Genomic DNA, 15,697 nt, shown 5'->3' on the forward strand with positions numbered 1-15,697 from the left:
GTTGGGGATCACTGTTATATAGTGTTACTGCATTATTTTCAGCTGCATGACCCACCTACTCTGAGAAGTCTCACAATTCAATCTCTCTTCTTAGGTAGGGCAAAGAATATTAATTTAAGAAATCCAGCCTGGCCTGTGGTGGCACAGTACATAGTGTTGACCTGGAACGCTGGCATTGCCAGTTCAAAACCCTGGGCTTGCTCAGTCAAAGCACACACAACAAACAAGCAACAACTAAGAAAGCAACTATGAGTTGATATTTCTCGCTCCCCAACCTCTCCTCTCTCTCAGTAAAATCAATAAATAAAATCATAAAAATAAATAAATAAATAACATCCAGAAAATAATTTAGAAGAGAAAAAAAAAAACAACAAAAAACCCGTTAGGCTTCTAAGTAATATTAATACAAAAATGAAGTAAAGTGTTTACAGAACATTTCATCTTCTTTGCTTGTAATCCCTGACAGCAGGACTCACCATACTAATGTAGGGTTTTGTAAGGAACTCGGCCTCACTCTGTCAAAGGCTAAACTGTTAAGCGGTTCCTGCCTTCCAGAGCTTTGGGTGGGAAGATCATTCTACCTTGCACAATATGTATCTTTAAGTTTCTAAATCTCCAAACAAACAAAAGACAACGAAAACTTTGCCAACTAAAATTTCGTCAACTTACAGAGATCACAATTTAGGACCTCTCTCCTTCTCTTTTTACATATGGATATACGTAATTAAACTTGGAACCAGATACCTTACTTTAAGTTAACTTTCGTAGAAAGTTAATTTGCTTTTGGTTCCAGGTAAGTAAGAGAAAACATACAAAGCTATAGGTTAAAATAACTGGAAAACACATATTTACAATCAAAATAATTTACCAGTGTAGCTTTAAAATGTATAGGTATATGTCATGTATACATTATATGTACACATATGGTGGACGCTGAAAGGAAAAGAGCAGTCTCTCCTATTCGCAGATCAAAGCGGGGTAAACATAAGGGCTTCTCTGTGGGAGGGTCAGAGTCAGGTGGCACCATACTGTGTTACTGCTCTGAGCTCCCTTTACAAGACCTACGCCATGGGACACAGTCCCCTTGTCTTACAGTCACAGGATCCTCCAGGGGGTTCTCGATTTCAGCCTGTCGCAGGAACACATTCCCCCGGCACACCCGCCAAAGCATGCGCTCAAAAGTAGGGATGCGCTCCCGGTTAATCACACCAGCCACGAAGCTGTGGGAAGAAGAGCCAGATTGGGAAATGTATTCCATGCTGTGGGACGGGAGGCTTTGAGACAAAGAGGACAATGAGAGGAGAGGAACAAAGGCGACAAACACGAGGCTATGCACTGTTATGTCAAAAGGACTGCTGAAGTTTATTCCTGGTCCCAAAAGAGGGTTGCCAGAACACAACTCAGGAACTGAATCCAAATCGACTTAGGACCTCTGCTCAGTCAGCTCAGAAGAGCGTGCATTCTGAAAACTAGTAAAGACCCAGCCTTTTGCTCTTTTGAACAGCAAAAATGCACATGACCCCGCCAAATACAGAGGGTGAGGTGGTACTTACCCAAGTCTTAAAGGCGTGCCTCTTCCCATCTCACTTGGCTCCAAGAGGGATGAGGCCTCTTCCAACAGGTCTGGATCCGCCATCTGCTGATGATGCAATTCAGCCTGAATTCACAAATCAATTAATATCTAATGAAAATAGTTAGTGGCATGCAGGGAACGAGGAACCAGGATTAAGTTCAGAAAATAAAGATGAAAAATAAACCACCAAAAGAGAAGACATACCCACAAAAAGAAACAAGAATAGGGAAAGAAAACAAAGGAAAGTAACGAGAGGTAAAGAAAGCATAATTGCCCCAGTAAAGCATCTGGGGAAATGGTTTAAGGAATACAAAAATAAAAACCATTAATGATGGTGACATGTATAAATCTTACTTGGTGGAAGCCATTTTTTAAAAAAATATTTTCCCAAATGAGCCACGAAAGTACCAGGAAATAGCTTTTCATGTGGATAGAAGTTGAAATGTTTCTTTCTTTTCAGCAAAAACGAGGCAGCTTGGCAAATACTCTCAACACCAAATTTCCAGGCAGTTACAAACTAGAATTTTCCCTGTGTGAAAACATGAAGGATGGAGACTCTCTTTCCCAGGAAGAAAGCAAGGGATCGTCACTCAAGGACAGGCACGCCTTTAAGACTTGGGTAAGTACCACCTCACCCTCTGTATCTGGCGGGGTCGTGTGCATTTTTGCTGTTCAAAAGAGCAAAAGGCTGGGCCTTTACTAGTTTCTGGAGAAAGGCAGAAGGGACATCTCCAGATATCTAGGTTTTCCGTGCACTTAAAAATGCAGAATATGAGAACTTTCAGGAAGGCTACTGTATAAAATGCTCCAAACCATGGGGCTTAAGGAGTATTTCTTTCTCCAAAAGGATAAGAAGCACAATAGCAGGACAGGCCTGGGTCTCTATCACATCCATAAAGGAAAAAAAAAGTGAAAACATCTGTATAGCCTAGTTTCTGGGCAGGAATCTAGGGATATTAAAAAGTTCATGCAGGCTTTATAGTTTAAGGATTCTTGAGAACATAGCTTAATCCAACAATCTAAATCAAGTGAAGAGAAGAGAGTAACAGATATTAAGCCAATGTAGAGTGGGTAAGCTGGTTTGTTTAGATTTAAAATGATTTCCACCATGACAGTTTATACAATGAAATGGAGGAGGAGAGGGACCTTCTCAGATGTGCTATGTCTATATTTCCTAGACTCTCTCTACACAACATATCCCACCACCTATTACTCCTATCAGGAAGGGAAGTTACCCTAAAAAATAAAGGCCAATCAAGTCCACCGCCTGATCTCTTCAACTTAATACCCAGGCAGTTTTTGTTTGACCAAAAACTAGAAGTAAGCCACAATAATCTTCTTCAAAAGCAAAACTAAACAAACAAAAAATCAGGAAAATTTTTTCTTCATTTTCATTTCAAATCTCAAGATTCTAGCCCTGTTAACCCCGTATCAAAAAAAAAAAACACCTCATGGGCCCTGGCTGGATAGCTCGGTTGGCTGGAGCTTCATCCTGAAGCTCAGAGGTTGCCGGTTTGATCCCCAGTCAGGGCGCGTACAGGAACACGTGTTCCTGTCTGTCTCCTGCTCTCTCCCTTCCTCCCTCTAAAATCAATAAAATAAACATTACAAAAAACCCCACCTCATGGGAACTTCAACTGTAAGTCTGAAAGCCTTAAAAAGTGAAAGGAATTGTTTTGGGAAGTAAATTCTAAAAGCAGGACCAACTCTGATCCAAAAAAAGAGGGAAGGGCAGCACTGGGCATGCCAGAGGGCAGAGAGGTACGTCAGGAGACTTGGAAAAGCTGAAAATGAGACCACGGGGGCACAGGTTACCGCTTGCTATCAAATGGAAGTTTAGGGGGCTCTTTTTGTTTCTACTTAAAAGTCAAATCAGCTGACTACAAGCCACAAGCAATTTATTTTGAGGATCCAGATGACCATTGCGTTTCAGCTTGCTCTTGGAATGTCCCTTGGCAAAAAACAAAACAAAACAAAAAAACAGTGAAATTGACTGCTACACACAAGACTCTTGCCTACTTCTCTGTGTGGGCTGTAAGACCTGGTTTAAATAAACCCTAACAATCAGACTCAGAGAACACATATGTACTCTGAAAGGGACAAATGACAAAATAGCAACTAGACTACTCCAAAGACTGTACTTGAAACTCTCTTAGTATAAAAAAAACTCCCACAGAATTAAAATTAAATAGAAATTTGCAATAATATTCTAACTCATAATTTCACTACTTCATACTTAAGAATCCTAAGTCTTACAGAGAAACTTAAATTTTTAAAAATATAATAATTGTACCCGATGAGAAAATAGGATGAACCAACCAGCACTACTGAGGGCCTTTAAAAAAAATCTCAAAACCCACATCATCGAGTGTCTAAATTCTAATCTGAGTTCTCTAGCAACAATAACACTGCCCACGTTCCTCTGAATCACTTGCTCAGCCCTTGGTTTACCCCCTCCCCCAATCTGAACATTGAAACCATGCCTTGAAAAAGGAAGTAGCAGAGCTTCAGGAGAATATTTCTACTCTCAAGTACAAGCAGCACGTCTAGTTCAAGCTACTTTAACTACCAAGCGCAAGCGCTTTTACTTTCATCTATGTTAAGAAAGAAATTTCATTTCATCACCGAAGGTATTTACCCAAACCCCAGAGGAGATGGCAGATGGAAAAGAAAAATAAAGAAAGCAGATGAACAGAAAACTCAGAAGGAAAGGGAGGCAGGGGTCTGCATGCCATTAACCATTACTTTTCCAGTCTTCTTTACGTTCTCATATGTTATGGTGCTTATGGTAAAAGATGCAGAGAAATCTCTCCAGCTCTTACAGCTCTTCATAAGCAAGAAGACTGAGAAAAGGATAATCATTAACAAGTCACTTTAAATGCTCTGGATAAGAAATGGCTAAGTTAAATTTGTAATCATCTTAAATCACAATAGTCAATGGGTTTACCTTTCCCCTTCTATACCCGTCACCAATCACAACCCCTATACCAAAAGGTGGAAAGAATCATTCTCCGATTTAGCCATTTTCTGCTAACTCATTATTATTAATCATATAATTTATTAATCATATGCACCTATAAGAAGGCTTTTGAAATTGGCAGTGTTTTAGGCCATTTGCAAACCTTCTAATTTCAGGCATGGAAGAAAAAAATCTCATGAAAAACCTTTGTTTCCAAGATTTGAGGGTCTCAAGCTTCCTATCCTTTGCACTACTTAAAGCATGCCCTTGCGTGTGCACACACACTCACTCTGTGAGGACTGGTCTCCCGTCAAGGTAGTGATATCTGAGGCTGCAATTTAGGAACAGCAGGGCAAGGGCTACCGAAAGGGGCCTGGCGGAGGCTACGAGCTAGTGGCAAGAGCAAGCAAGGCACTGACTGCGCATCTGGAGAGAAAAGGCAGACGGTTCTTGCCAGATTTCCTGCCCTGTGGGGCCGGGGCCGGGGCCGGGGCCGGGGCCGGGGATGAGAGGAACTGATGACAAGAGCAGCGGAAGAACCTCTCATACAGCCAAGGCCTTGTGTTCAGAAGTGCTTCCAGAAATGTTTGCTTTTTGTTTTAAATGTTTTGCTTGATTAGGAGGAGAAAACAACTCACTATGAATTGGGCGTGAAGGTCATGAAGACTTAGAGCCTGCCTTCTCAGCATGGGCATTTCATATTTAGACTTATTAATCACAAAGAAATTCCTAAACCCATAGCTTAAATGATTTTTTTCATAACTTATGATTTTAAAATCATACATCATCTTTCCAAAATGGTTCCTCTTACTTTATTTTTCACTATTTTTAAAAAAATTGTAATATAAAGTTTAAATAACCATTTTCCCTGTGGGAGTCCAGTTGTCAGTCTTTATTCAGAATTTCTCGCAGAATGAACTAGACTGGGAAGCCTATTTCTATCCTTAAATTCAGGAGGTTATGAAAGACATTTTTGTACTTTTCAGTAACATCTCAGCAGTCAACAAAAGACTATATCAAAAGGATGAAAGACGCGGGGGGAGAATTAAGCCCCAAATGATGCTAAAAGTAGCCGAGCTTTGATCTTGACGCCAGGTTTACACTGTACTGTGGGCAGCAGCTTGAACACGTTTAGAAAAACACGCATCTGGGAGCACAGGAATATACTGTGTCCGGGAAGTTTCATGATATGACTAAGTGTTACGTTCCTTGAGCACAGGGACCATGTCTTACTCATCTTATGCCTCACCAAGAGTAGGTGTTCATCAAACGCTCAGTGAATTAATGAAGATAAATACAATGTGTAGGCAGTGAGCATATGGGAATTCTACAATAGATTACTTGTTCATTAAAACCATAAGGCATAAGTGGCCATGACTGTTGCAAAAGACCTGAAACACTTGTGAGAGTTAATCACACTGTCCCACACCATCTGATGTGACGATAACTGGGGATAGGTGAAAGAAGTTACCATCAGTCCCAAAATTCTCAACTCAGTGAGCTAGCTGAATATTCATTCCAGACCTCTCTTGTAAATATTGCCACATTCTGATTCTTGGGAGGATTAGGTGATTAAATTCATAAGACCTTTCCCCTTTCCCCTGGCCCCAGCAGTCTTTTTAATTAGCATGGCTTCTCTAAGTCAAATCCTAGTTACTGAGGAATGTATCACATCTTCAGCTGACTTTCTAGAGCACAGTGGTTCTCGCACTAGCTGCCTTCGGATCACCTTGTGAAAACAGGCGGCTGGGCCCCCTCCCTCAGAGGTTCTGACGCAAGTCTAGAGTGGGGACCGATAGTTTGCATTCTGACAAGTTCCCAAGTAAGGCTGACGCTTCTGGTTAGAGAACCCCTGCTCTAGTCTAAGAACTATGGGGAGTTGTTCTTTCCTCAAAAGACAGAAATTAAAACTAGAACTGAGAACAGAACAGATGCTACCTAAAATGAGTCCTCTGTTTTTTTAAAAGTTTTGCCACAAAAAAAAAATTTTTTTTTTTTGAGCAAAGGAAATAAGTTTATGGGAAAGCACACTGAATGGTGACTAGAACAACCTCTTAAGTGTCTGATTTTACTGTAAGAAAAGAGAATTACTCATATTTTAAGCCATCAGAAAAAGCATGTCCAGGCTGAAAGCTAGGACTCCTTCCCAGGTTTTAATTAGGAGAAGAAAGCTTTATGAAACTCTTGCTCCAAATCCTTTCAATGGGGTCACCTCAGCAAGCTGTTGCCTGGCAACTTAGTCACCTACTAATCCAGGAACTTACTAACATTTTCCCCTATATGGTAATACAGTTGAATTTATGTGAAAATCCAGTGATTCCAAACAAGCATCCTACCAAGAACATTTCCATAAAGTATTTATAAAAAAACACTTAAAAAATTAAAGTGTGCCCTGGCCGGTTGGCTCAGTGGTAGAGCGTCGGCCTGGCGTGCAGAAGTCCCGGGTTCGATTCCCGGCCAGGGCACACAGGAGAAGCGCCCATCTGCTTCTCCACTCCCCCCCTCTCCTTCCTCTCTGTCTCTCTCTTCACCTCCCGCAGCTGAGGCTCCATTGGAGCAAAGATGGCCCGGGCGCTGGGGATGGCTCCTTGGCCTCTGCCCCAGGCGCTGGAGTGGTTCTGGTCGCAACAGAGCGACGCCCCGGAGGGGCAGAGCATCGCCCCCTGGTGGGCAGAGTGTCACCCCCTGGTGGGCGTGCCGGGTGGATCCTGGTCAGGTGCATGCGGGAGTCTGTCTGTCTCTCCCCGTTTCTAGCTTTGGAAAAATACAAAAAAATTAAAGTGTGATATGAGCAGTTAAAAGTGTGCTCAAAGGTTGATGGGCAAACAGAAAATAAAATTAAAGGTAAAGTTTGATAAAAAGATTTTGAAGAACAAATTTCTGTTATAACTTCATGGAAACCAAATGTTTCTTGTTGCTTCAAATTTAACCTTAAACATTCACTTACCTTAAAATATAATGTAAAAATTTCAACTAACTATGTTTAATACAACTACTTTAGGGTTCCTTTCCCCATCTTGAGATGAAAAACTACAGAAAATGCAAAAAAATTTACAAAACTATATCTGGCTGTGTACTGCATGAAAAATGGAGCATAATCTGACATTTCTTCAACTAAAGCAGGGTATGAAAATGGCATTGCTTTCAAACTAGCAAATTAAAATAATTATTGGAATAAAAATATGGCCCACTTGTGCAGGTGTAATGCCAGCTGCTCAAATACCAAAAGAAACAATAGTCTGACCTCATCAAAAAATTGCTGAGTTTTGCGAAGTATAAATTTTAATTCAGTCAGTTCCAGGAAGTTTCTCTTCAGAGCTTCCTGGTTTGTGTTGATTTCCTTTAGTTCATTTTCAATCTTCTCAAAATTAGCCTACAAAAAAAAAAAAAAAGAAGAAAGAAATCAAACTACTAACTCAAACTAAGGTCAACGTGCTTGTTTTAAAAGATATGAATTCACCCAGTAGTACTACTGCCAACCTGACAGTTATCTTACATCTACCTTGCAAATATATGACTTTACCAGGGTCATTTCCTTTATAAAAAATTTTGTTTAAAACTGACTTTGTTTATATCTTCTATTAACACTTGGTCGAATTTCTCAGGGGACTTCAGATGGATAAAATAAATATTGAAACCTATTGGCTATTCATTTATTTAGACTCTAAGTTAATAAATTACTAGATAAATTGACATTAATTCAGTAAGGTTTCAATAAGCTGAAACATTTATTTAGTGGCACATGATACTGTTCAACATACTGTTCTATACCATAACAAAGAGACTTCATTTTAATCCCATCCACAAGAAACTTGCAATCAATACACAACACTGACAAGGACAGCGAGAATTACTCTACTCTCCATCCACTCAGAAATGCGTACACTTAAATAGCCAGAAACCTATCTGGCTTCTTCAGAATTGTTTACCTCCAAGTCAATCATGTCCCGGGGGAAGGGCACCTCTGGATTTTCGCCAGTGTCCATAATTGGGATATTAGCTTTTCTTATCTCTTTCTCAACAAATCCTAAAATGACAGAATCAAAACATTCATGTACAGCACATGCCTAGAATTACCAGTATTTGAGAAAAATAATAAGATGCCAAACCTGGCTAAAAAAGAGCTTCATTCTAAGAAAGATATTTGGACGTAAGAGAAACAGCACATGTAAATCTTTTTTTCTCTATATTCCTCTTCCTCCTACCCATACTCTCTAAGGCACAGCTACCCCACAGACGGTCATCATCCCACTATTGTCTTCTTTCCCTCTTCTGATCTTCACAGTGGTCCACCTCTGCTTCAGCGCTGCACACGTGACTGCCACCCCAGAGTATGATGCTTCGGCTCACAGGTATTTCTGGCAGAGTAGAGCTACAGAAGAGCCAATTCAGTAGAATATTTGCAGTTGACACACTAGTCAGACAACTCTAGCTCAAAGGGTTTTAATACATTTGGAAACAAGCAGGTCAGTTTAAGTGAAACAAAACAAACAAAAAGCAAGAAGCAGAATAAGGCTCCAAAATATCAGAATAGAAAAGTGTTTCAGCTGATAACTACTGACTTTTTTTTAGGTTGGGGACCAAATTTACCTACCAACAACTGAGAGCTGGCATAGTATAAACAGCAAGATATTGGATTTTAGACCAGAAAAAACAACCTGGATTCAAATGCTGATTCCATCACAACCACTTACATTCTTGGTCCAAGTCATTTAACCTCTCTACTCTTTGGTTTTCTTATTTATTAAATGAGGTTAACACTCATAATGAAGGAATTTTGTGGCAAATGAATGATATGAAGTATATGAACACCCTGCCTGATCTGTGGTGGTGCAGTGAATAAAGAGTTGACCTAGAACGCTGAGGCCGCCAGTTTGAAACCCTGGGCTTGCCTGGTCAAGGCACATATGGTAGTTGATGCTTCCTGCTCCTTCCCCCTTCTCCCTCTCTCTCCCTTCTCGAAAATGAATAAATAAAAACTTTAAAATAATAGTAATAAATTTTGGCCCTGGCCATTTGGCTCAGTGGTAGAGCACTGGCCTGGCATGTGGATGTCCTGGGTTCAATTCCTGGCCAGGGCACACAGAAGAAGTGCCCATCTGCTTCTCCACCCCCCCTCCTCTTGCTTCTCTCTCTCTTTCTTTCCCCTCTTACAGCCATGGCTCTATGGGAGCAAGTTGGCCCTGAGCACTGAGAATGGCTCCATAGCCTCTGCCTCAGGCACTAAGAAGAGCTGGGTTGCTAAGCAACAGAGCAATGCCCCAGATGGGCAGAGTATTGCCTCCAAGTGGGCTTGCTGGGTAGATCCCAATCAGGGTGCATGCAGGAGTCTGTCTCTGCCTTCACTTCTCTCACTGAATAAGAAGAAGAAAAAAAGCATACGAACACCCTAACTCTCAATAGAACTGGGTTTTTTTTATTATTAATTGAGAGGAAGGGAGGCAGAGAGACTTCTGCATGCACCCTGACTGGGATCCACCCAGCAAGCCCCCTACTGGGCAATGCTCTGTCCATCTGGGGCCACTGCTGTTGCTCAGCAACAGAGCTATTTTAGCACCTGAGGCCAGGCCACTGAGCTATCCTCAGCATGCAGGGACAACTCGCTGGAACAATTCAAGCCATGGCTACAGGAGGGAAAGAGAGAGAGAGAGAAAAAAAGGGAGAAGAGTGGAGAATTAGATGGTCGCTTCTCCTATGTGCCCTGACCAGGAATTGAACCGGGACTTCCACATGCCGGGCCGATGCTGTATTGCTGAGCCAACTGGCCAGGGCCTCAATAGGACCTTAATAACTGTTAGTTTCTTCCCTCTTGCATAAATAGCTCAGATTAAAAAAGTGTCTATGCTGACATCTAAAATTCATGGTGGTCTGCGTTCCATCTCAGAATTCTATAATGTAATTCTGTTATAAAACCCTTCCCACAAAAATAAATAAATAAATAAATAACCAGTGTTTTCAGCTTGCAGCCTTGTCATCTCAGATAAGGTTTTCATTAAGCATCACTTAGCACAAACACCACAAAAGCTACTTGCATCCTAGAAACTCATCTTAACGTCAGGATCACAACATTTTTCCTACTACTTTCTTTTTCTCCTGTAGTATTCCCTCCCTTTATTAAGAGGACTGGTATCTTAATTAAAGACAAATGACTCATTATAGGAACATCATACAAGACCAAAATGCACATACGAAGCTTTCGATCCATTTCTTCACATCTTCTAACTTCATTCACAAATTTCCGCTGGAAAACATTCACATCTGGATTTAACTGCGAAACAAGAACACAATTCCAAATAGTCAAACACTGCATCTATTTCCTCTGTTTCACAAGCAACACATCCTGCAAAGTGAAAGCCTAATTTTGGTCAACGTATGATGCAACACTAATAAAAACTGTCTACTGATCTACTCTGGGGCAGCTGAATCAACTGAAGATAAAAACCCCTTCCTCACTGCTACAACATACTGCAATGGAGGCCAATTAAACAAAGTACAAAATGTTCTTCCCAGATATGTCCAAAGTCTCAGTGAGCTGCCCATGAGCACTCAACCACAACCAAAAATTTGGACTACTAGTATTATATAATAGAAAGTCTGTCTGGTTTTCCTTCTCTCTTTCTTCCCAATCAGAAGAAACAGAAGGCAAACTTCTTTTGTTCTTCTGTTCCATGTTCTTCCCCTTCAAAAGTGACAGGCTGGTTCATCCATTCATATATCACAAGTAATTCACAAAGCAGTCTGATAGATATTCTGGGAAATACAAATAAGAATAAAACAAGTTGATATTCATTAAGAAACTTGCAATCTAGTAGGGACAAAACATGGATATAACCAGTAAGATAGCATGTGATCAATTCCATAAAAGTAGTACAAATAGAAAAAAAAAAGTAGTACAAATAGCCTGACCAGGCAGTGGCGCAGTGGACAGAGCGTTGGACTGGGATGAGGAGGATCCAGGTTTGAGACCCCGAGGTCGCCAGCTTGAGCGTGGGCTCATCTGGTTTGAGCAAAGCTCACCAGCTTGGACCCAAGGTCCAAGCTCGAGCAAGGGGTTACTCGGTCTGCTGTAGCCCCACAGTCAAGGCACATATGAGAAAGCAGTCAATGAGCAACTAAGGTGTTGCAACGAAAAACTGATGATTGATGCTTTTCATCTCTCTCCGTTCCTGTCTGTCTGTCCCTATCTATCCCTCTCTCTGACTCTCTGTCTCTAAAAAAAAAAAAAAAAAAAAGGAGTACAAATAAACAACTACTATAGTTACTCCAAGTTCTATGGAGCAAGCACCAAATATGTGCCGGATACTATACTAGGCACTGGTGTAAAAACAAAGAATAAGATATGCCCTAACTTTGAGGAGCTCAGTTTCACAGAAGAGATAGACACAGATCAATAAATATACTTTGACCAGGGCTGGTGCAGTGGATTGAGCAGTGGCCTGAGATGCTGAGGGTCCCGGTTCAAAACCCCATGGTCACCCCGAGCCTGGCTAGAGTGTGAGCAGGGTTTGCCAGCTTGAATGCTGAGTTGCCAGCTTGATCGTGGATCATTGACAGGATCCCAGGGTTGCTGGCTTGAGCCCAAAGCTTGCTGGCATGAAACCCAAAGGTCGCTGGCTTGAGATCAAGGTCACTGGCTTCAGCAATGGGTCACTGGCTAGGCTTAAGCTCCCCGGTCAAGGCACACAAGAGAAGCAATCAATGAACAACTAATGTGAAGCAACTAGGAGTTGATACTTCTCATCTCTCTCCTACCCCTTTCTTTCTCTCTTCCTGTCTCTCTCTCTCTCTCTAAAAAAAACAAAAAATAAAATAAAAATAAATACACTTTGTTGGGATACACACTATAAATTAAACATACATCTTCCCACCTCATGTCTAAGCATTCCACTACTAGATACTTATGTAAAAAAAAGAAAAAACACCCACAGAAATTTGTACAAGAATGTTTACAGAAGCATTACTCACAATAGCCAAAAAGTAAAAACACCCCAAATATGTTCATCAACTGACGAATGAACAAAAGGTGGAATAAACATACAACGGACATTCAGACATAAAAAGGAATGAAGTGCTAATACATGCTACAACATGGATGAAACCTGAAAACAATATGCTAAGTGAAAGAAGCTAGTTACAAAAGATGCATATTGTATGAATCCATATATATATTATACATATGATTATATGGTATTCAGAACAGGGAAATCCACAGAAAAAGTTAGACTGAGCGGTTACCATGGGCTAGGGAAAGAGTGACTGCTAACGGGTCCAGGGTTTCTTTGGGGGGTGAAATGTTCTGGAACTGGAGAGTGATGATAGTTGTACAACCTTGTGAAAACACTAAAAACCACTGAATGTACACTGGAAAAGGGTGACTTTTTTGGTATAGCTCAATTGAAAAGAACATAGATAGTGGGATCAGATAATCCTCGGTACTAATCTTTGTTTCTCTGAGGTATTTTCACCTACCCCACAGGTTCCTAATCTGTGAAATGAGGATGGTGGCTCCATTAATCAAAGGTAGGTCTACTTCTCAGGGTTATTGTGAGAAATGCCTGCAATAATAATACAAACTGCTCACTATGGCATCTGGTAAAAAATGTAAACTGTCAGTAAGATTATGTTAGACAGTGAAGTATGGAAGAGTAGGGAAGAGTATGACAAAGAGAAGGAACAGAGAGGGGACATAAAAGATTTTCAACAAGTTTAATGAGGAAACACGTCTTCCTCAGTCATCTCTCTTAACACCCAGAGGGTATCTTTTGCAGAGAAGATAGAAGATACCAATTACTTCTTATATTGAAACCACTCATTTTAATATGTTGCACATTGTCACATTTAAAAAAAGATGCCAAAGACAGAAAACTACAGATACATGTTACAACATAGATGTACCTTGAGAATGTTACACTAAGTGAAAGAAGTCAGTCACAAAAGACATTGTAGAATTCCATTCACATGAAATGTTCAGAATAGGCAAATTAACAGAAACAGAAAGTAGATTAGTGGTTGCTGGGGTAGGGGTGGAGGTGGGGGGAATGACTATTAATGGGTACAGAGTTTCTTATTGAAATAATGAAAATGTTCTAAAATTGACTATGGTGATGGTTGTACAACTCTGTGAATATAATAAAAATCATTGAATTGTACACTTTAAATGGACAAATTATATAGTATGTGAATTACATCTCAGTAAAAAATAGGAGAACAATCTAGATATGTAATTCACCAAATTAATAGATTAAGGAGAAAAAACATAATAACCTCAATAGATGAAAAGGCATTCAATAAATTTCCACAATCATTTGTAACAATAACTTTAGAAAATAAAAAATTGAAAGGTATTTGAATAATCTAATAAATAGAATTTTCAAAAAATAAAACATCTTGCCTGACCTGTGGTGGCGCAGTGGATAAGCGTCGACCTGGAAATGCTGAGGTCGCCGGTTCAAAACCCTGGGCTTGCCTGGTCAAGGCACATATGGGAGTTGATACTTCCTGCTCCTCCCCCCTTCTCTCTCTATCTCTCCTCTCTCTCTCTCTCTCTCTCTGTCTCTCTCTCTCATCTCTAAAATGAATAAATAAATTAATTAATTTAAAAAAATACATTGACTCTGTAAACATTAAAAAAAAATCTTATTTAAATTGTGAAACATTAAAAAGATTTCCCTTAAAGTCAGGAACAAGACAAGAATACCAAGTGACGGCCACAGTACATAACATTTTGCCCTGTTTCCTTAGTAACAAAAATCCCAATTTTGTTCAGAACGGTAATTGCTCAGTTTAAAAACCACATTTCCCAGAATCCCTTGCAACTAGTATATACCATAATCTTGGTACCAATAATAAAATTAGAAAAGTATGCTGAGGATGCCTGACCAGGCAGTGGCACAGTGCATAGAGTGTCGGCCAGGGACACTGAGGACACAGGTTCAAAACCCCAAGGTCTCCGGCTTAGCGTGGGACCCCAGCTTGAATGTGGGATCACTGGCTTGAGTATGGGATCATAGACATGATCCCATGGTTTCTGGCTTGAGCCCAAATGTCGCTGGCTTGAAGCCCAAGGTCTCTGGCTTGAGCAAGGGGTCACTGGCTTGGCTGGAGACCCCCCCTCAACCCAGTCAAGGTACATATGAGAAGGCATTCAATGAACAACTAAGGTGCTTCAATTATGAGTTGATGCTTCTCTTCATTCTCCCTTCCTGTCTTTTTGCCCCTCTCTCTTCTCTCTTGATTAAAAAAAATGTATGCTGAGGATGTCTGGGAAAGTATTTTCCTCCTGATATAAGTACTTCTCCTTCCTCCTTGCACTTCCTTCAGTGGCACGCCTACAGCTGTGCTAGTTATCTGTAAGTACAAAAGCCCAATGTTTAAGGATGGTCAGAGAGAGAGAGAGAGAGGGAGAGAGAGAGAGAGAGAGGGAGAGAGATACAATGATCTTAGGACACTGATGACAGTGAAGAGCTGGTACTAATCTTTGTTTCCTTGAGGTATTTTCACCTACGCCACAGGTTCCTAATCTGTGAAATGAGGATTCAAGTTACACAAGAAAAGAACACCCCTTTCACTTGGGTTTTTGGTTACACACAGCTAAACACAATCCCAACGAGTATTAGCCTGCTGTTCCTCTTCTTCAACATGTTGCTAAAGGTCCCAGTGTCTGTCTATGGTACAAAGACAAAAAGAAAGAAAAGAGTACAGATTTGAAAGTAAGAAACTCTCTAAATGGTGCAGTAAAAAATTTTGTCAAATGTGACAAAATGTTAAGAACTGGTGAATCTACGTAAGAGTATTCAGGCTTGAAATTTTTCAAAATAAAAAATTTAGGCCTGACCAATGGTGGCACAGTGGCTGGAGAGTCGACTTGGGATGCTGAGGACCCAGGTTTGAAGCCCTGAAGACACAGGCTTGAGCCCGGGTTCATCTGGCTTGAGCATGGGCTCACAAGCTTGAGTGTGAATTGCCAGCTTGAGCATGGCAGGATCATCGATATGACCTTAGGGGTCACTGGCTTGAGCCCAAAGGTCACTGGCTTGAGCCCAAGATTCCTGGCTTGAGCAAGAGGTCACTGGCTCAGCTTGAGCCCCCAGTCAAGGCACATTGAAAAAGCAATCAATTAACAACTAAAGCGACACAACTACAAGTGGGGGATTCTTATCTCTACT

At 40.7% G+C, this 15,697-nt stretch overlaps 1 protein-coding gene across 6 annotated transcripts in view; it reads right to left on the reverse strand.

Annotated features, from left to right (window-relative positions):
- The window catches only part of ATP6V0A1 (ATPase H+ transporting V0 subunit a1), a 57,548-nt gene that overhangs the window by 35,822 nt on the left and 6,029 nt on the right, over nt 1-15,697 (reverse strand). For 4 of the 6 annotated variants that reach the window (XR_010729538.1, XM_066263588.1, XM_066263586.1 and 1 more), the window contains exons 3-7: nt 10,722-10,800; nt 8,462-8,559; nt 7,777-7,905; nt 1,554-1,657; nt 1,094-1,220 (exon numbers count right to left, since the gene is read on the reverse strand). Coding sequence is in view for 5 of the 6 variants with exons in the window: in XM_066263588.1 (XP_066119685.1) it covers nt 1,094-1,220; nt 1,554-1,657; nt 7,777-7,905; nt 8,462-8,559; nt 10,722-10,800 (537 nt within the window). In the remaining variant the exon portion in view is untranslated. The remainder of the gene's footprint in view (nt 1-1,093; nt 1,221-1,553; nt 1,658-7,776; nt 7,906-8,461; nt 8,560-10,721; nt 10,801-15,697) is intronic. The other 2 variants (XM_066263590.1, XM_066263589.1) reach the window with 1 other exon arrangement.

This window comes from Saccopteryx bilineata, chromosome 2, assembly GCF_036850765.1.
Source record: "Saccopteryx bilineata isolate mSacBil1 chromosome 2, mSacBil1_pri_phased_curated, whole genome shotgun sequence".
Lineage (NCBI taxonomy): Eukaryota > Metazoa > Chordata > Mammalia > Chiroptera > Emballonuridae > Saccopteryx > Saccopteryx bilineata.